This window comes from Eucyclogobius newberryi, unplaced genomic scaffold (genome assembly GCF_026437365.1).
Source record: "Eucyclogobius newberryi isolate DKJ021-1_F unplaced genomic scaffold, fEucNew1.0.hap1 SCAF_3, whole genome shotgun sequence".
Classification (NCBI taxonomy): Eukaryota; Metazoa; Chordata; class Actinopteri; order Gobiiformes; family Gobiidae; genus Eucyclogobius; species Eucyclogobius newberryi.
The window spans coordinates 38975401-38996338 of record NW_027315945.1 but is presented as its reverse complement, the minus strand read 5'-3'; the positions used below and the strand labels follow the sequence as shown (position 1 = coordinate 38996338).

At 45.8% G+C, this 20938-nt stretch overlaps 1 protein-coding gene across 1 annotated transcript; it reads right to left on the bottom strand.

The window, feature by feature from the left end:
• Nucleotides 1-4426: 4426 nt before the first annotated feature.
• Nucleotides 4427-19187, bottom strand: LOC140374649 (lysosomal thioesterase PPT2-A-like). The gene is made up of 8 exons (XM_072461606.1): nucleotides 19036-19187; nucleotides 18367-18520; nucleotides 10503-10598; nucleotides 9877-9984; nucleotides 7720-7803; nucleotides 5716-5800; nucleotides 5514-5568; nucleotides 4427-4681 (listed from the first exon to the last, which is right to left on the bottom strand). The coding sequence occupies exons 1-8, from the start codon at nucleotides 19180-19182 to the stop codon at nucleotides 4538-4540; spliced, it is 873 nt and encodes a 290-aa protein (XP_072317707.1). The 5' UTR covers nucleotides 19183-19187; the 3' UTR covers nucleotides 4427-4537.
• Nucleotides 19188-20938: the final 1751 nt, after the last annotated feature.

Here is a 20938-nt window from a genome sequence, read left to right as displayed (position 1 = left end):
GGGCCCCCGGTGGGTTGCCTTGGTTGGCGCCTATAGCAGCTGACTTTGTAAAGTTAATAAACCAAAGCCATGGTCCAACATTAAACTCCATTTACACCACGAGAAAAGCAACACAGCACAACTCCTCCACTGAGCATGTGCAGGACGACTCAGACGCACGTCTGCTGCTGAGTGTTTTCTACGGACATGAGTCCGGGGCGTCGAGAACGAGCGTCCGGTGCGTTTGTCTTTCTAATGGACACGCGCTCAAATTCTGCGTCGGGCGCAATTCGGTTTGTACGAGGCTTTAGACAGTGTTGGGAAAGTTCACTTTCTACATGAACTAGTTCAGTTCATAGTTCATACATTTTAAAATGAACTAGTTCAGTTCATAGTTCATACATTTTAAAATGAACTAGTTCAGTTCATAATTCAAAATTTTGAACTAAGTTAACAGCTCCAAAAAATGAACTAGTTCAGTTCTTTTTTTCAATATTATGCAATAATTGTTCTAAATTATTTCCACAGCCCAAATACAACCACAGGCAGCAATTATTTTATTAGTTTAACGCTGAAAATATGTGTCAGATTTCATCTTCATATCCAATTTTGAATCCTTACCCAGGATTTACATTCAGGGACAGACTTCCCCCATGTGTTGCTGTCCATTCAGCACCACACTAGCAGCAGCAGCAGCTTTCAGCCCCACAGTATATTCTCCAAAACATGAGGGAAAACTTACTGGGCAAAGTTTGCACAGAAATGTTAGATTGTTCCCATCCTCACCGACCTTATCATAAAACTCACGTAACTGGTCGTAGAAGGGCGACTCCTGCTGTTCTGTTGCTGTCAGGGTGCGGTCGCGTCAATGCTGCTTTTTGTTTTGATGCGCATGCGCAGTGCAAACAATCTTAAAGTGGACGTCATAGCGAAGGTCAGGCCATTTTTATCAGACCCAAGCAACAGTTTTATAAAACACACCTAAATCTTGTGAAGAGTCGAATCTCAGCTGCAGATGAACAGCACGCTTCTGTTTTGCCTGTTTTTCCCTGTTTTAATCAAATAAAGAACTTGAGAACGATCCTCGCCTCTCGCAGTCTGTTATAGACTAAACTTTGACAGCAAGAGGGCGCTCTAGACTCTAAGTGACGCAGAAGAAGAATCTGCACTTCCTCTTCCTCTGGAGTTTGTGGAGTTTAGAAGTGACAGAGGAAGAAGAATTCCATGCATTTAGTGATTTGGGGTAAAACTGATGCTTTGCTAAACTTGTTAGCATGTTCTTTATGCTATAGTTATCTGAATAACTGTTGATATGTTACATTAACATACCAGCCACTTACCACAGTTCTGTCTGTGCCTCATGTAGCTGAAGGTGTTAGCGTTAGCAAATGTACACCTAGTTTGTGAGAGCCCGGGACTGTGTGTCTCACACTTGGACCTGCAGTGTGGGGGACCTGCAGTGTAGGGGCGCCCCAGGGCACCGTCCTCGCACCCTTTCTCTTCACCCTTTACACTGCAGACCTCACATGACACGGACAGCTGTGTCCTGCAGAAGTTCTCGGAGGACTCTGCCATCATCGGACTCATCACAGACGACGATGATGCGGAGTACAGAGGACTGGAGCAGGACTTTGTGGACTGGTGTCAGCGGAACCACCTCCTCATCAACGCGGGGAAGACCAAGGAGATGGTGGTGGACTTCCACAGAGGCCACGCCACTGCCCCCTCACCAGTGAACATCCAGGGACGGGACATTGAGAGAGTGACTCATACAAGTACCTGGGTGTTCATCTGAACCACAAACTGGACTCGACTCATAACACAGACAGAAGAGCCAGAGTCGGCTCTACCTCCTGAGGAGACTCGGGTCTTTTGGAGTGACAGGGCCACTCCTGTCACTCCTGAAGACCTTCTCTGACTCTGTGGTGCATCAGCTCCTGTAGGTGTGGTCTGCTGGAGCAGCAGCATCACAAAGAGGGAGAGGAAGATGCTGGAAAAAGCTCCGTCCTGGGCTGTGCTCTGGACTCGGTGCAGGAGGTGGGGGACAGAAGGGTCCTGGCTAAACTCACATCTATGCTGGACCATGAGTGTCGCCCCCTGCAGGACACTCTGTCCGCTCTGGAGAGCAGCTTCAGTGACTGATCCACCCTCGCTGTGTGAAGGAGACAATTCAGTCTTTCCTTCTGCTGCTGTCAGACTCTACAACAAACACTGTCATACCCATGTGCAATACTGACATGTGCAATACTGTCATACCCATGTGCAATACTGACATGTGCAATACTGTCATACCCATGTGCAATACTGACATACCCATATGCAATACTGACATGTGCAATACTGTCATACCCATATGCAATACTGACATGTGCAATACTGTCATACCCATGTGCAATACTGATATACCCATGTGCAATACTGACATGTGCAATACTGACATACCCATGTGCAATACTGTCATACCCATGTGCAATACTGTCATACCCATGTGCAATACTGACATACCCATGTGCAATACTGACATGTGCAATACTGTCATACCCATTTGCAATACTGTCATATCCATGTGCAATACTGACATGTGCAATACTGTCATACCCATGTGCAATACTGTCATACCCATGTGCAATACTGACATGTGCAATACTGTCATACCCATGTGCAATACTGACATGTGCAATACTGTCATACCCATGTGCAATACTGTCATATCCATGTGCAATACTGACATGTGCAATACTGTCATACCCATGTGCAATACTGTCATACCCATGTGCAATACTGACATGTGCAATACTGTCATACCCATGTGCAATACTGTCATACCCATGTGCAATACTGTCATACCCATATGCAATACTGACATGTGCAATACTGTCATACCCATGTGCAATACTGTCATACCCATGTACAATACTGACATACCCATGTGCAATACTGTCATACCCATGTGCAATACTGTCATACCCATGTGCAATACTGACATACCCATGTGCAATACTGACTTTAACCATGTGCAATACTGTTATACCCATGTGCAATACTGACATACCCATGTGCAATACTGACTTTAACCATGTGCAATACTGTTATACCCATGTGCAATACTGACATACCCATGTGCAATACTGTCATACCCATGTGCAATACTGTCATACCCATGTGCAATACTGACATACCCATGTGCAATACTGACTTTAACCATGTGCAATACTGTTATACCCATGTGCAATACTGACATACCCATGTGCAATACTGACTTTAACCATGTGCAATACTGTTATACCCATGTGCAATACGGTCATAATAATGTGCAATACTGACATACCCACGTGCAATACTGACTTTAACCATGTGCAATACTGTCATACCCATGTGCAATACTGTCATACCCATGTGCAATACTGACATGTGCAATACTGTCATACCCATGTGCAATACTGTCATACCCATATGCAATACTGACATTTGCAATACTGTCATACCCATGTGCAATACTGTCATACCCATATGCAATACTGACATGTGCAATACTGACATGTGCAATACTGTCATACCCATGTGCAATACTGTCATACCCATATGCAATACTGACATTTGCAATACTGTCATACCCATGTGCAATACTGTCATACCCATATGCAATATTGACATGTGCAATACTGTCATACCCATATGCAATACTGACATGTGCAATACTGTCATACCTAAGTGCAATACTGTCATACCCATGTGCAATACTGACATAACCATGTGCAATACTGTCATACCCATGTGCAATACTGACATACCCATGTGCAATACTGACTTCAACCATGTGCAATACTGTTATACCCATGTGCAATACTGACATGTGCAATACTGACATACCCATGTGCAATACTGATATACTCATGTGCAATACTGACTTTAACCATGTGCAATACTGTTAAACCCATGTGCAATACTGACATGTGCAATACGGTCATAATCATGTGCAATACTATTTTTTCAATATTCTCTGTCCATATAACAGCTGTAAATAAGAGTGTCACTATTGTTATTATATAGTATAAGAGTTTTTCTATAAGAGTACTCTTTTTAATAAGTTATCTGTTCTTTATTATTTACTTCTTTACCTACTTTGTGTTGCAACACAGAAATTTCCCCATTGTGGGACAAATTAAGGCTTATCTTATCTTAAAAACAAAATAATAAAAAAAAACCTAGTATTATTCGTATTAGCAAGTATTTTAATCTGAGCTAAACTATTCTTTAGATGCTTCAGCTTCATTGTTATTGCTGATAATTTGAGGTCTTTGTTGTTTTTCTTTAGGTTTTCTAATTATACATTTATCTTTATTTTTAGTAACGTTTGCGTTCAGTTTAAATGGAAAACACAGAGACCAGGTGACATCAGATCATATTTATTGTCCAATCATAATCATTCATATGGATTTGGGCTCTTGTTTACAGTCTGGTTGCTAGGTTACAGTTGTTACCTCTAATTATGTCACATTTGTGCTCATCGCCGACCAAGAAGTGACATAAACAAGCGGCTAAATGTTAAGTAAAGGCTTCAGGTGAGCCACTTCTGGATGCAGTTGGCGAACACCGTGAAGTTGGAGTGCCACTGGACGTGCGCGACGCCGGACTGTTCGCAGACTACGACGTCGCCGCGAGCGTCCAGCGTCTTCAGGCCGAAAACGTCGCTGCGATAAAACTGCAAAAACGAGAAAGAAGGACGGGAAACAACAAGAGAACGTTTAGTGATTCCAGTGTCTGTGAGGGGCGTGGCTAAAGCGAGTGTGTGTGAGGGGCGTGGCTAAAGCGAGCGTGCACAGGAACAGTTTTGCCTCATTTCTGACTTCCCTGCGTGTGAGGGGCGTGGCTAAAGCTAGCATGTGTGAGGGGCGTGGCTAAAGCGAGCGTGCACAGGAACAATTTTGCCTCATTTCTTTGACTTCTCTGCATGTGAGGGGCGTGGCTAAAGCTAGTGTGTGTGAGGGGCGTGGCTATAGCGAGTGTGTGTGAGGGGCGTGGCTAAAGGAGAGTGTGTGAGGTGCGTGGCTAAAGCGAGTGTGCACAGGAACAGTTTTGCCTCATTTCTTTGACTTCTCTGCGTGTGAGGGGCGTGGCATCTAGTGTGTGTGAGGGGCGTGGCTAAAGCTAGTGTGTGTCAGGGGCGTGGCTAAAGCTAGTGTGTGTGAGGGGCGTGGCTAAAGCGAGCGTGCACAGGAACAGTTTTGCCTCATTTCTGACTTCTCAGTGTGTGAGGGGCGTGGCTAAAGCGAGCGTGTGTGAGGGGCGTGGCTAAAGCTAGTGTGTGAGAGGGGCGTGGCGTTTGAACCTCTCTTTATGTCGTGCTTTGGCTTTGGATCGTGTCAGACGCTTTACAACCTGGAAATATGAGATTCTGGCTCTGGACAAAGCGAGTGCCGTGTGGCCATAAACAGGAAACAGTTGTTGCTAACGCGCTACGCTAGCTTTGTGTTGCTAAGGCTCCACATCTAAGTTAGCATCAGACACACACACACACACACACACACACTTACCTCTTGGTTCTTCATCTCCACCACAGTTTCGTTGAAATCATAAAATCCAAAGTGACTGAGAAGAACAGCAATAGTTTATTTACAAGAGAAAAGTGAGTGTGTTTTAGTACATTGTGTATTCATGTGTGTGTTTTTAGAGTAGGGTCTCGCGTGTTGTGCGTTTTGCCTGCTCTTGTGCGTTTATTGTGCGTTCACCACAAACCTGGACTGCCATGGAGTGATGACCCCGTCGTCTGGGCCTCCGATCAGCACCAGCTTCTTTATCCTCAGGAAGTTCTGCCTCCAGACTGTGGGTGAGGGTGGCACAGGAAAGAGAAGGGTCAGAGCTGCTGAGGGTGGCACAGGAAAGAGAAGGGTCAGAGCTGCTGAGGGTGGCACAGGAAAGAGAAGGGTCAGAGCTGCTGAGGGTGGCACCGGAAAGAGAAGGGTCAGAGCTGCTGAGGGTGGCACAGGAAAGAGAAGGGTCAGAGCTGCTGAGGGTGGCACAGGAAAGAGAAGGGTCAGAGCTGCTGAGGGTGGCACAGGAAAGAGAAGGGTCAGAGCTGCTGAGGGTGGCACAGGAAAGAGAAGGGTCAGAGCTGCTGAGGGTGGCACAGGAAAGAGAAGGGTCAGAGCTGCTGAGGGTGGCACAGGAAAGAGAAGGGTCAGAGCTGCTGAGGGTGGCACAGGAAAGAGAAGGGTCAGAGCTGCTGGGGGTGGCACAGGAAAGAGAAGGGTCAGAGCTGCTGAGGGTGGCACAGGAAAGAGAAGGGTCAGAGCTGCTGAGGGTGGCACAGGAAAGAGAAGGGTCAGAGCTGCTGAGGGTGGCACAGGAAAGAGAAGGGTCAGAGCTGCTGAGGGTGGCACAGGAAAGAGAAGGGTCAGAGCTGCTGAGGGTGGCACAGGAAAGAGAAGGGTAAGAGCTGCTGAGGGTGGCACAGGAAAGAGAAGGGTCAGAGCTGCTGAGGGTGGCACAGGAAAGAGAAGGGTCAGAGCTGCTGAGGGTGGCACAGGAAAGAGAAGGGTCAGAGCTGCTGAGGGTGGCACAGGAAAGAGAAGGGTCAGAGCTGCTGAGGGTGGCACAGGAAAGAGAAGGGTCAGAGCTGCTGAGGGTGGCACAGGAAAGAGAAGGGTCAGAGCTGCTGAGGGTGGCACAGGAAAGAGAAGGGTCAGAGCTGCTGAGGGTGGCACAGGAAAGAGAAGGGTCAGAGCTGCTGAGGGTGGCACAGGAAAGAGAAGGGTCAGACCTGCTGAGGGTGGCACAGGAAAGAGAAGGGTCAGAGCTGCTGAGGGTGGCACAGGAAAGAGAAGGGTCAGAGCTGCTGAGGGTGGCACAGGAAAGAGAAGGGTCAGAGCTGCTGAGGGTGGCACAGGAAAGAGAAGGGTCAGACCTGCTGAGGGTGGCACCGGAAAGAGAAGGGTCAGAGCTGCTGAGGGTGGCACAGGAAAGAGAAGGGTCAGAGCTGCTGAGGGTGGCACAGGAAAGAGAAGGGTCAGAGCTGCTGAGGGTGGCACAGGAAAGAGAAGGGTCAGAGCTGCTGAGGGTGGCACAGGAAAGAGAAGGGTCAGAGCTGCTGAGGGTGGCACAGGAAAGAGAAGGGTCAGACCTGCTGAGGGTGGCACAGGAAAGAGAAGGGTCAGACCTGCTGAGGGTGGCACAGGAAAGAGAAGGGTCAGAGCTGCTGAGGGTGGCACAGGAAAGAGAAGGGTCAGAGCTGCTGAGGGTGGCACCGGAAAGAGAAGGGTCAGAGCTGCTGAGGGTGGCACAGGAAAGAGAAGGGTCAGAGCTGCTGAGGGTGGCACAGGAAAGAGAAGGGTCAGACCTGCTGAGGGTGGCACAGGAAAGAGAAGGGTCAGACCTGCTGAGGGTGGCACAGGAAAGAGAAGGGTCAGACCTGCTGAGGGTGGCACAGGAAAGAGAAGGGTCAGAGCTGCTGAGGGTTTGAGTCACTGGACATAACAGCAAATCACACCATTTACCAAAGAAAGTTGTTCAGTTGTCCACACAACTGTCTGGTTCTGATGATTGTTTGTTAGTCCTGGTTTAGTCCTGGTTTAGACTTTGTTTAGACCTGGTTTAGTCCTGGTTTAGACTTTGTTTAGACCTGGTTTAGTCCTGGTTTAGACTTTGTTTAGACCTGGTTTAGTCCTGGTTTAGACTTTGTTTAGACCTGGTTTAGTCCTGGTTTAGACTTTGTTTAGACCTGGTTTAGTCCTGGTTTAGTACCGTTTGTATCTTTATGTGGAGTTTCTCCGTCGATCCGTGGCAGGAAGTTGCAGTATTTCAGGTACTTGTTTCTCTGATGTGGATCTGAGGATGTGAAGCATTCCACATACGACGTAAACTTCATGTATTTGTGTGAAAGTGATTGACATGTGAGTGACATGTGAGTGACAGGTGAGTGACAGGTGAGTGTGAGTGAATTGTGAGTGACATGTGAGTGACAAGTGAGTGTGAGTGACATGTGAGTGACAGGTGAGTGACAGGTGAGTGACAGGTGAGTGACAGGTGAGTGTGAGTGACAGGTGAGTGACATGTGAGTGAGAGGTGAGTGACAGGTGAGTGTGAGTGAATTGTGAGTGACATGTGAGTGACAAGTGAGTGTGAGTGACATGTGAGTGACAGGTGAGTGACAGGTGAGTGACAGGTGAGTGACATGTGAGTGACAGGTGAGTGACAGGTGAGTGACAGGTGAGTGACAGGTGAGTGACATGTGAGTGACATGTGAGTGACAGGTGAGTGACAGGTGAGTGACATGTGAGTGACAGGTGAGTGACAGGTGAGTGACAGGTGAGTGTGAGTGACATGTGAGTGACAGGTGAGTGACAGGTGAGTGACAGGTGAGTGACATGTGAGTGACATGTGAGTGAGTAACAGGTGAGTGACAGGTGAGTGACAGGTGAGTGTGAGTGACAGGTGAGTGACAGGTGAGTGACATGTGAGTGACAGGTGAGTGACAGGTGAGTGACAGGTGAGTGTGAGTGACAGGTGAGTGACAGGTGAGTGACATGTGAGTGACAGGTGAGTGACAGGTGAGTGTGAGTGACAGGTGAGTGACAGGTGAGTGACAGGTGAGTGACAGGTGAGTGACAGGTGAGTGACAGGTGAGTGTGAGTGACAGGTGAGTGACAGGTGAGTGACATGTGAGTGACAGGTGAGTGACAGGTGAGTGTGAGTGACAGGTGAGTGACAGGTGAGTGACAGGTGAGTGACAGGTGAGTGTGAGTGACAGGTGAGTGACATGTGAGTGACAGGTGAGTGACAGGTGAGTGTGAGTGAATTGTGAGTGACATGTGAGTGACAAGTGAGTGTGAGTGACATGTGAGTGACAGGTGAGTGACAGGTGAGTGACAGGTGAGTGACATGTGAGTGACAGGTGAGTGACAGGTGAGTGACAGGTGAGTGTGAGTGACATGTGAGTGACAGGTGAGTGACAGGTGAGTGACATGTGAGTGACAGGTGAGTGACAAGTGAGTGTGAGTGACATGTGAGTGACAGGTGAGTGACAGGTGAGTGACAGGTGAGTGACATGTGAGTGACAGGTGAGTGACAGGTGAGTGACAGGTGAGTGTGAGTGACATGTGAGTGACAGGTGAGTGACATGTGAGTGACAGGTGAGTGACAGGTGAGTGACAAGTGAGTGTGAGTGACATGTGAGTGACAGGTGAGTGACAGGTGAGTGACATGTGAGTGACAGGTGAGTGACAGGTGAGTGACAGGTGAGTGTGAGTGACATGTGAGTGACAGGTGAGTGACAGGTGAGTGACAGGTGAGTGACATGTGAGTGACATGTGAGTGAGTAACAGGTGAGTGACAGGTGAGTGACAGGTGAGTGTGAGTGACAGGTGAGTGACAGGTGAGTGACATGTGAGTGACAGGTGAGTGACAGGTGAGTGACAGGTGAGTGTGAGTGACAGGTGAGTGACAGGTGAGTGACATGTGAGTGACAGGTGAGTGACAGGTGAGTGTGAGTGACAGGTGAGTGACAGGTGAGTGACATGTGAGTGACAGGTGAGTGACAGGTGAGTGACAGGTGAGTGTGAGTGACAGGTGAGTGACAGGTGAGTGACATGTGAGTGACAGGTGAGTGACAGGTGAGTGTGAGTGACAGGTGAGTGACAGGTGAGTGACAGGTGAGTGACAGGTGAGTGTGAGTGACAGGTGAGTGACATGTGAGTGACAGGTGAGTGACAGGTGAGTGTGAGTGACAGGTGAGTGACAGGTGAGTGACAGGTGAGTGTGAGTGACAGGTGAGTGACATGTGAGTGACAGGTGAGTGACAGGTGAGTGTGAGTGACAGGTGAGTGACAGGTGAGTGACAGGTGAGTGTGAGTGACAGGTGAGTGACAGGTGAGTGACAGGTGAGTGTATTTGAGCTCTGACCGTTCCAGTACTGGCAGATGGACACGTCTTGACCCACTTTGTTGTAGCACATTTTGTACACGTTCTTTTTCAGGAATTTGGGGAAAACCTTTTTTAAATAATCTGTGTCTGAAAAACAAAAGGACAAAACGTCTGACTTACTGTTCGTTATTTAAGGAAAGATGTTTTTGCACCTACTTATTCTAACATTGACATTCCACTGACAGGAAAATACAGTCTGTGACATAATCTAACCTCACAGATGAAAATAAGAACTGTCATCAATCTTTACAATTTGACATAATTTAATCTTTTTTCCTCTAGCTCCGCCCTGCAGTTACAGAGTTACAAAGAACTAAAGCTCTGAGCGGTCTGACCTCTGACCTCTGGGTTAGGGTCAGGGTTAGGACTAAAGCTCTGAGCGGTCTGACCTCTGACCTCTGGGTTAGGGTCAGGGTTAGGACTAAAGCTCTGAGCGGTCTGACCTCTGACCTCTGGGTTAGGGTCAGGGTTAGGACTAAAGCTCTGAGCGGTCTGACCTCTGACCTCTGGGTTAGGGTCAGGGTTAGGACTAAAGCTCTGAGCGGTCTGACCTCTGACCTCTGGGTTAGGGTCAGGGTTAGGACTAAAGCTCTGAGCGGTCTGACCTCCGTACTGCCCGGCCAGGGGAGCGGACAGAGAGATGAACGAGTGGACATTGTGGTTCGGGATGACAGACAGCAGCGCTCTGCAGATCACTCCACCTGAAAGAGAAGAAACACCCGTCACAGGGGAGATTTAGAGCTGCTTTAGAGCTGCTTTAGAGCTGCTTTAGAACTGCTTTAGACCTGCTTTAGAGCTGCTTTAGAGCTGCTTTAGAACTGCTTTAGACCTGCTTTAGAGCTGCTTTAGAGCTGCTTTAGAGCTGCTTTAGAGCTGCTTTAGAGCTGCTTTAGAGCTGCTTTAGAGCTGCTTTAGAGCTGCTTTAGACCTGCTTTAGACCTGCTTTAGACCTGCTTTAGAACTGCTTTAGACCTGCTTTAGAGCTGCTTTAGAGCTGCTTTAGCGCTGCTTTAGAGCTGCTTTAGAGCTGCTTTAGACCTGCTTTAGAGCTGCTTTAGAGCTGCTTTAGAGCTGCTTTAGAGCTGCTTTAGAGCTGCTTTAGAGCTGGTTTAGACCTGCTTTAGAACTGCTTTAGACCTGCTTTAGAGCTGCTTTAGAGCTGCTTTAGAGCTGCTTTAGAGCTGCTTTAGAGCTGCTTTAGACCTGCTTTAGACCTGCTTTAGACCTGGTTTAGACCTGCTTTAGACCTGCTTTAGACCTGCTTTAGAGCTGCTTTAGACCTGCTTTAGACCTGCTTTAGAGCTGCTTTAGAACTGCTTTAGACCTGCTTTAGAGCTGCTTTAGACCTGCTTTAGACCTGCTTTAGAGCTGCTTTAGAGCTGCTTTAGAGCTGCTTTAGAACTGCTTTAGACCTGCTTTAGAGCTGCTTTAGAGCTGCTTTAGAGCTGCTTTAGAGCTGCTTTAGAGCTGCTTTAGAGCTGCTTTAGACCTGCTTTAGAGCTGCTTTAGAGCTGCTTTAGAGCTGCTTTAGAGCTGCTTTAGAGCTGCTTTAGACCTGCTTTAGACCTGCTTTAGACCTGCTTTAGAGCTGCTTTAGAGCTGCTTTAGAGCTGCTTTAGAGCTGCTTTAGAGCTGCTTTAGAGCTGCTTTAGACCTGCTTTAGAGCTGCTTTAGAGCTGCTTTAGAGCTGGTTTAGACCTGCTTTAGAGCTGCTTTAGAGCTGCTTTAGAGCTGCTTTAGACCTGCTTTAGAGCTGCTTTAGAGCTGCTTTAAAACTGCTTTAGACCTGCTTTAGAGCTGCTTTAGAGCTGCTTTAGAGCTGCTTTAGAGCTGCTTTAGACCTGCTTTAGAGCTGCTTTAGAGCTGCTTTAGAGCTGGTTTAGACCTGCTTTAGAGCTGCTTTAGAGCTGCTTTAGAGCTGCTTTAGAGCTGCTTTAGAGCTGCTTTAGAGCTGCTTTAGACCTGCTTTAGAGCTGCTTTAAAACTGCTTTAGACCTGCTTTAGAGCTGCTTTAGAGCTGCTTTAGAGCTGCTTTAGAGCTGCTTTAGAGCTGCTTTAGACCTGCTTTAGAGCTGCTTTAGAGCTGCTTTAGAGCTGGTTTAGACCTGCTTTAGAGCTGCTTTAGAGCTGCTTTAGAGCTGCTTTAGAGCTGCTTTAGAGCTGCTTTAGAGCTGCTTTAGACCTGCTTTAGAGCTGCTTTAGAGCTGCTTTAGAACTGCTTTAGACCTGCTTTAGAGCTGCTTTAGAGCTGCTTTAGAGCTGCTTTAGAACTGCTTTAGACCTGCTTTAGAGCTGCTTTAGAGCTGCTTTAGAACTGCTTTAGAGCTGCTTTAGAACTGCTTTAGACCTGCTTTAGAGCTGCTTTAGAGCTGCTTTAGCGCTGCTTTAGAGCTGCTTTAGAGCTGCTTTAGACCTGCTTTAGAGCTGCTTTAGAGCTGCTTTAGAGCTGCTTTAGAGCTGCTTTAGAGCTGCTTTAGAGCTGCTTTAGAGCTGCTTTAGAGCTGGTTTAGACCTGCTTTAGAACTGCTTTAGACCTGCTTTAGAGCTGCTTTAGAGCTGCTTTAGAGCTGCTTTAGAGCTGCTTTAGAGCTGCTTTAGACCTGCTTTAGACCTGCTTTAGACCTGGTTTAGACCTGCTTTAGACCTGCTTTAGACCTGCTTTAGAGCTGCTTTAGACCTGCTTTAGACCTGCTTTAGAGCTGCTTTAGAACTGCTTTAGACCTGCTTTAGAGCTGCTTTAGACCTGCTTTAGACCTGCTTTAGAGCTGCTTTAGAGCTGCTTTAGACCTGCTTTAGAGCTGCTTTAAAACTGCTTTAGACCTGCTTTAGAGCTGCTTTAGAGCTGCTTTAGAGCTGCTTTAGAGCTGCTTTAGAGCTGCTTTAGAGCTGGTTTAGACCTGCTTTAGAGCTGCTTTCGAGCTGCTTTAGAGCTGCTTTAGACCTGCTTTAGAGCTGCTTTAGAGCTGCTTTAGAGCTGCTTTAGAACTGCTTTAGACCTGCTTTAGAGCTGCTTTAGAGCTGCTTTAGAGCTGCTTTAGAGCTGCTTTAGAACTGCTTTAGAGCTGCTTTAGAACTGCTTTAGACCTGCTTTAGAGCTGCTTTAGAGCTGCTTTAGAGCTGCTTTAGAGCTGCTTTAGAGCTGCTTTAGAACTGCTTTAGAGCTGCTTTAGAACTGCTTTAGACCTGCTTTAGAGCTGCTTTAGAGCTGCTTTAGAGCTGCTTTAGAGCTGCTTTAGAGCTGCTTTAGAGCTGCTTTAGACCTGCTTTAGAGCTGCTTTAGAGCTGCTTTAGACCTGCTTTAGAGCTGCTTTAGAGCTGCTTTAGAGCTGCTTTAGAGCTGGTTTAGACCTGCTTTAGAACTGCTTTAGACCTGCTTTAGAGCTGCTTTAGAGCTGCTTTAGAGCTGCTTTAGAGCTGCTTTAGACCTGCTTTAGACCTGCTTTAGACCTGGTTTAGACCAGCTTTAGACCTGCTTTAGACCTGCTTTAGACCTGCTTTAGACCAGTTTAGACCTAGTTTAGACCTGGTTTAGAGCTGCTTTAGAGCTGCTTTAGATCTGCGTTAGACCTGCTTTAGTCCTGCTTTAGACCAGTTTAGACCTAGTTTAGACCTGGTTTAGAGCTGCTTTAGACCAGTTTAGACCTAGTTTAGACCTGGTTTAGACCTGCTTTGGACCTGCTTTAGACCTGGTTTAGACCTGCTTTAGACCTGCTTTAGACCAGTTTAGACCTAGTTTAGACCAGCTTTAGACCTGCTTTAGACCTGCTTTAGACCTGTTTAGACCTAGTTTAGACCAGCTTTAGACCTGCTTTAGACCAGCTTTAGACCTGCTTTAGACCTGCTTTAGACCTGCTTTAGACCAGTTTAGACCTAGTTTAGACCTGGTTTAGAGCTGCTTTAGAGCTGCTTTAGAGCTGCTTTAGTCCTGCTTTAGACCAGTTTAGACCTAGTTTAGACCTGGTTTAGACCTGCTTTAGACCTGCTTTAGACCTGGTTTAGACCTGCTTTAGACCTGCTTTAGACCGGCTTTAGACCAGTTTAGACCTAGTTTAGACCTGGTTTAGACCTGGTTTAGACCTGCTTTAGACCTGCTTTAGACCAGTTTAGACCTAGTTTAGACCTGCTTTAGACCTGCTTTAGACCTGCTTTAGACCTGCTTTAGACCAGTTTAGACCTAGTTTAGACCTGGTTTAGACCGGGTTTAGACCTGCTTTAGACCTGCTTTAGACCTGCTTTAGACCTGCTTTAGACCTGCTTTAGACCTGCTTTAGACCAGTTTAGACCTGCTTTAGACCTGCTTTAGACCTGCTTTTGACCAGTTTAGACCTGCTTTAGAGCTGCTTTAGAGCTGCTTTAGACCTGCTTTAGACCTGCTTTAGAGCTGCTTTAGACCGGCTTTAGACCAGTTTAGACCTAGTTTAGACCTGCTTTAGAGCTGCTTTAGACCTGCTTTAGAGCTGCTTTAGAGCTGCTTTAGACCTGCTTTAGACCTGCTTTAGACCTGCTTTAGACCTGCTTTAGAGCTGCTTTAGAGCTGCTTTAGACCTGCTTTAGACCTGCTTTAGACCTGCTTTAGACCGGCTTTAGACCAGTTTAGACCTAGTTTAGACCTGGTTTAGACCTGGTTTAGACCTGCTTTAGAGCTGCTTTAGAGCTGCTTTAGACCTGCTTTAGACCAGTTTAGACCTGGTTTAGACCTGGTTTAGACCTGGTTTAGACCTGGTTTAGACCTGGTTTAGACCTGCTTTAGAGCTGCTTTAGAGCTGCTTTAGACCTGCTTTAGACCAGTTTAGACCTGGTTTAGACCTGGTTTAGACCTGGTTTAGACCTGGTTTAAACCTGCTTTAGACCTGCTTTAGAGCTGCTTTAGACCTGCTTTAGACCAGTTTAGACCTAGTTTAGACCTGGTTTAGACCTGGTTTAAACCTGCTTTAGACCTGCTTTAGAGCTGCTTTAGAGCTGCTTTAGACCAGTTTAGACCTAGTTTAGACCTGGTTTAGAGCTGCTTTAGAGCTGCTTTATCATCGTCTCACTCGATTTCAGAACTTTGCACTTTGGCCTCAGGACTCTGGCCATGGACACAGTCAGTGGATACTTTTGGCACAAGCACCTGGCGACAGGGAACAAACTGAGCCGACGACTGGACCGACATCATCGTGGACGGACGGAAAATGGACTCTGGACTGAATGGGACGTTTACTTTGGACATGGGGCAACTTGACTTTGTGTAATTAGGGTATTTATTTTATTTTCTTCTTCTTCTTCTTCTTCTTCTTCTTCTTCTTCTGTTCCGTTGACTTGTGGTACGTGATGTTTTCTCGCTCTCTACGCGCCGCACTGAGCGTTCAGGTTCAGACCACAGAGCAGGTGCTTGTGGTCACTGAGCGTTCAGGTTCAGACCACAGAGCAGGTGCTTGTGGTCACTGAGCGTTCAGGTTCAGACCACAGAGCAGGTGCTTGTGGTCACTGAGCGTTCAGGTTCAGACCACAGAGCAGGTGCTTGTGGTCACTGAGCGTTCAGGTTCAGCCAAAGCAGAAGTCGAGTCGCAAAACCAGATCTGAGAAATGTCACTTCTAGATCACAACCATTCACTTCTGTTTTCTCAGTAAAACAAACTAACAAGTTTAATGTCCTGGTTATGGTTTAGGTCAGCTGCTTTAGTCCTGGTTTAGACCTGGTTTAGACCTGGTTTAATCCTGTTTTAGACCTGGTTTAGTCCTGGTTTAGACCTGGTTTAGACCTGGTTTAATCCTGTTTTAGACCTGGTTTAGACCTGGTTTAATCCTGTTTTAGACCTGGTTTAGACCTGGTTTAGTCCTGATTTAGACCTGGTTTAGACCTGTTTTAGACCTGGTTTAGTCCTGGTTTAGACCTGTTTTAGTCCTGGTTTAGACCTGGTTTAGACCTGGTTTAGACCTGTTTTAGACCTGGTTTAGTCCTGGTTTAGTCCTGGTTTAGACCTGGTTTAGACCTGGTTTAGACCTGGTTTAGTCCTGGTTTAGACCTGTTTTAGTCCTGGTTTAGACCTGGTTTAGTCCTGGTTTAGACCTGGTTTAGTCCTGGTTTAGACCTGGTTTAGTCCTGGTTTAGTCCTGGTTTAGTCCTGGTTTAGTCCTGGTTTAGACCTGTTTTAGTCCTGGTTTAGACCTGGTTTAGTCCTGGTTTAGTCCTGGTTTAGACCTGGTTTAGCCCTGGTTTAGTCCTGGTTTAGTCCTGGTTTAGTCCTGGTTTAGTCCTGGTTTAGTCCTGGTTTAGACCTGTTTTAGTCCTGGTTTAGACCTGTTTTAGACCTGGTTTAGTCCTGGTTTAGTCCTGGTTTAGACCTGGTTTAGCCCTGGTTTAACCCTGGTTTAGTCCTGGTTTAGACCTGGTTTAGACCTGTTTTAGTCCTGGTTTAGACCTGGTTTAGTCCTGGTTTAGTCCTGGTTTAGACCTGGTTTAGCCCTGGTTTAGTCCTGGTTTAGTCCTGGTTTAGACCTGTTTTAGTCCTGGTTTAGACCTGGTTTAGCCCTGGTTTAGTCCTGGTTTAGTCCTGGTTTGGACCTGTTTTAGTCCTGGTTTAGACCTGGTTCAGCCCTGGTTTAGACCTGGTTTAGACCTGGTTTAGACCTGGTTTAGCCCTGGTTTAGTCCTGGTTTAGTCCTGGTTTAGACCTGTTTTAGTCCTGGTTTAGTCCTGGTTTAGACCTGGTTTAGACCTGGTTTAGACCTGGTTTAGCCCTGGTTTAGTCCTGGTTTAGACCTGGTTTAGCCCTGGTTTAGTCCTGGTTTAGCCCTGGTTTAGTCCTGGTTTAGACCTGTTTTAGTCCTGGTTTAGACCTGTTTTAGTTCTGGTTTAGACCTGGTTCAGCCCTGGTTTAGCCCTGGTTTAGCCCTGGTTTAGTCCTGTTTTAGTCCTGGTTTAGACCTGGTTTAGTCCTGGTTTAGTCCTGGTTTAGTCCTGGTTTAGACCTGTTTTAGTCCTGGTTTAGACCTGGTTTAGCCCTGGTTTAGTCCTGGTTTAGTCCTGGTTTAGACCTGGTTTAGACATGGTTTAGTCCTGGTTTAGTCCTGGTTTAGACCTGTTTTAGTCCTGGTTTAGACCTTGTTTAGACCTGGTTTAGCCCTGGTTTAGTCCTGGTTTAGACCTGGTTTAGCCCTGGTTTAGTCCTGTTTTAGTCCTGGTTTAGTCCTGGTTTAGTCCTGGTTTAGACCTGTTTTAGTCCTGGTTTAGACCTGTTTTAGTTCTGGTTTAGACCTGGTTTAGTCCTGGTTTAGTCCTGGTTTAGACCTGTTTTAGTCCTGGTTTAGACCTGGTTTAGCCCTGGTTTAGTCCTGGTTTAGCCCTGGTTTAGTCCTGGTTTAGTCCTGGTTTAGACCTGTTTTAGTCCTGGTTTAGACCTGTTTTAGTTCTGGTTTAGACCTGGTTCAGCCCTGGTTTAGCCCTGGTTTAGCCCTGGTTTAGTCCTGTTTTAGTCCTGGTTTAGACCTGGTTTAGCCCTGGTTTAGTCCTGGTTTAGTCCTGGTTTAGACCTGTTTTAGTCCTGGTTTAGACCTGGTTTAGCCCTGGTTTAGTCCTGGTTTAGTCCTGGTTTGGACCTGTTTTAGTCCTGGTTTAGTCCTGGTTTAGACCTGGTTTAGACCTGGTTTAGCCCTGGTTTAGTCCTGGTTTAGTCCTGGTTTAGACCTGTTTTAGTCCTGGTTTAGTCCTGGTTTAGACCTGGTTTAGACCTGGTTTAGACCTGGTTTAGCCCTGGTTTAGTCCTGGTTTAGACCTGGTTTAGCCCTGGTTTAGTCCTGTTTTAGTCCTGGTTTAGTCCTGGTTTAGTCCTGGTTTAGACCTGTTTTAGTCCTGGTTTAGACCTGGTTTAGACCTGGTTTAGTCCTGGTTTAGTCCTGGTTTAGTCCTGGTTTAGACCTGTTTTAGTCCTGGTTTAGACCTGGTTTAGCCCTGGTTTAGCCCTGGTTTAGTCCTGGTTTAGACCTGTTTTAGTCCTGGTTTAGACCTGGTTTAGTCCTGGTTTAGCCCTGGTTTAGCCCTGGTTTAGCCCTGGTTTAGACCTGGTTTAGCCCTGGTTTAGTCCTGTTTTAGTCCTGGTTTAGTCCTGGTTTAGTCCTGGTTTAGACCTGTTTTAGTCCTGGTTTAGACCTGGTTTAGACCTGGTTTAGTCCTGGTTTAGTCCTGGTTTAGTCCTGGTTTAGACCTGTTTTAGTCCTGGTTTAGACCTGGTTTAGCCCTGGTTTAGCCCTGGTTTAGTCCTGGTTTAGACCTGTTTTAGTTCTGGTTTAGACCTGGTTTAGCCCTGGTTTAGCCCTGGTTTAGTCCTGGTTTAGACCTGTTTTAGTCCTGGTTTAGACCTGGTTTAGACCTGGTTTAGCCCTGGTTTAGTCCTGGTTTAGACCTGTTTTAGTCCTGGTTTAGACCTGGTTTAGACCTGGTTTAGTCCTGGTTTAGCCCTGGTTTAGCCCTGGTTTAGCCCTGGTTCGTACCTTGAGAGAAGCAGATGAGATGGGCTCCGTCTTTGCTCTGGTTCAGTCGGGCCTCGAGCTCGGACCTGAAGCTCTTGACCTGAGTCCACAGGGGCCAGAGACTCTTGACCCCATTGAACATGTCCAGAGCGGTCACTTCTGTCCCGGGGTGAACCTGACCACAGCGGTTCACACGGATCAAAAACAACAAAATAACTATTAAACGACCGGAAAACAGTGACAGATGTGAGATAAAACAGCACTAAATGAATCTGATCCAACTTTATTTAACACACATGATGAACAAGAACGCTTCTCGTAAAAGAAATATAAAACATTTAGCTCTAAAATTCAGCAAAGTAGAATAACAAATTTACTTTAAACAACAAGAACAAATAAAAGCAAGATAAATAGCATAAAATACCGGTTGATAAAAATAACAAAAACAACAGAGGAACACACAAGTCAGAGAATAAATGACTTAAAAACACTCCTGGGACATTAAAAACCATTGCATTTCAATAATACACAATAACTCTGCAGGAGATGTACTGTTTTTGAAAGAAATATCCAAGCTCCGGATTAAAAAAGTACTAAAATAAAGGCTTTTCTTCTTATTATTACTATTATTTCTATTGTTTAAAGCATGTGTAAAGAACAGTCTGTGGTGTGACGGCGACACCTTCTCACCTCCTGGATGAAGCGCGTGAGCTTTCTGAAGTCTCGCGGCCCGTCGAAGAGTCCGTGCACGATGACGACCGGTCTGTGGGCTCCGGAGCCACAGACCGACCACGACAGGAGCAGCAGGAGCAGCAGGAGCGCGGCGAGCGAGCTCATGTCGGCGGCGAGTGAGTCCTGGAGCTCTGAGACACACTTCCTCCTGCGACGCAAATATACTTCAAACCACTCCTACTCACCACACGAGTCACACCAGGACAGATGTGTGCAGGGGCTAAAATATAGGCTAAAACAGGCTAAAATACAGGCTAAAACAGGCTAAAATACAGGCTAAAATAGAGTCTAAAATACAGGCTAGAATACAGGCTAAAACAGGCTAAAATACAGGCTAAAACAGGCTAAAATACAGGCTAAAACAGGCTAAAATACAGGCTAAAATAGAGGCTAAAGGAATGTTTTTTGCATGTATAGAGTATGATAAAATAATGAAAACTTTTTTTTTATTTTTTAGGGGGAAATTTAACTTTTTTTCCTTTTCTTTTTTAAAATCCTGTGTCTTAATGTGAACGCACAATAAATAATATACAGAAAACCACTAAGTGAAAGAGAGCAGTTCCACCTCTATATCTGGAAAAAATAGAATAACTAAAAGCCAAGGGATAAATAAATGAGAGAAAAGAATGGGGAAAGGAGAAAACAATAATTAAAATAGATAAATAATCACAGAAAGTTGCATAAAAATAGCGAATAAATGTACTACAAATAGTCTTTGTTGTCAAATGTCATGGTAACAATGCTGAGGTGCAAGAATGCAGTGTAGAAAGTGTGAAAAATTAGGGTTAGATTTAGTGTAAATAGTTTATATTTTTCATACTTTTTTTTAATATACTCTGAATAAAAATCATCTCGAAGTGTAGATTCATAAGAGTAAAAATTAAATACAGTTTATAAAAATGAACTAAGGTTACGACACATAATAAGAGCTGATAAACTGGTTTGAGAGGACGATAGTTTGAAATGCACATGTTTGAAATGCATTTTTGATTGTTCAGGAACAGGAAGACGGCATTTGACTGTGTTCTTTTAATCGTGCTTTGTCCGTGTGAGCTCAGTGTTTGTGTCTAAAAAGAAGCTGAAAACAAAACTGGACAAACACATGATCCGTTCTATTGTTGTATTGTCACAAACATATAAAAGTCACTATATTTGTCATTTATGTTGCTACTTCTGTTACCACAGTCTCAATAACATACTGTAAAGTGCCTTTCAAAAAACCACAAACGTAACCAAAATGACCTATAAAATGTGTGACTTTATTTGTCCATTTAAAGTCCATATGAAGATTCTCCTGTTTCATTTAAAAAACATGTATTTATATAAGTTAGTTTGGTGGTAATGAACCTGTGGTAAACATATATCACAGTTTTACTTCCGTTAAATTGCAGTTTGTGAAGGAATTTTGAAAAATCTGCGTTTAAAATGACAAAAAGTAGAGCTGAATCCCTCTGTGATGTCATCAGTGTGATGTCATCAGTGTGCGCCACAGAGACAGTTTAAACCATGGCTGGACTAAAGAAAGGTGTTTTATGGTGTTATTGTGTCAGGTCAGAACTGTTGTGTCATTTATGTGGAGTTTGGGCTCTTGTTTACAGTCTGGTTGCTATGGTAACAGCTGTGGAATGACCTCGACCCGGGTCTCAGTGTGAGAGTGAAGACCCCCTGGAGCCCCTGGAGCCCCTGGAGCCCCTGGAGCCCTTATGTCTGCATCGCTCTGGGGGCCTCGTACTGGAGCTCGTGAGTGTACAAGACAGAAAAGGGAAGAGGAAGTTAAGCGGGTGAGAGAAGCGGGTTTCTTATGCAGAAGCTGTTCAAACTGTGAAGAAGCAAACGGAGAAAACACAAACTGAAGCACGAT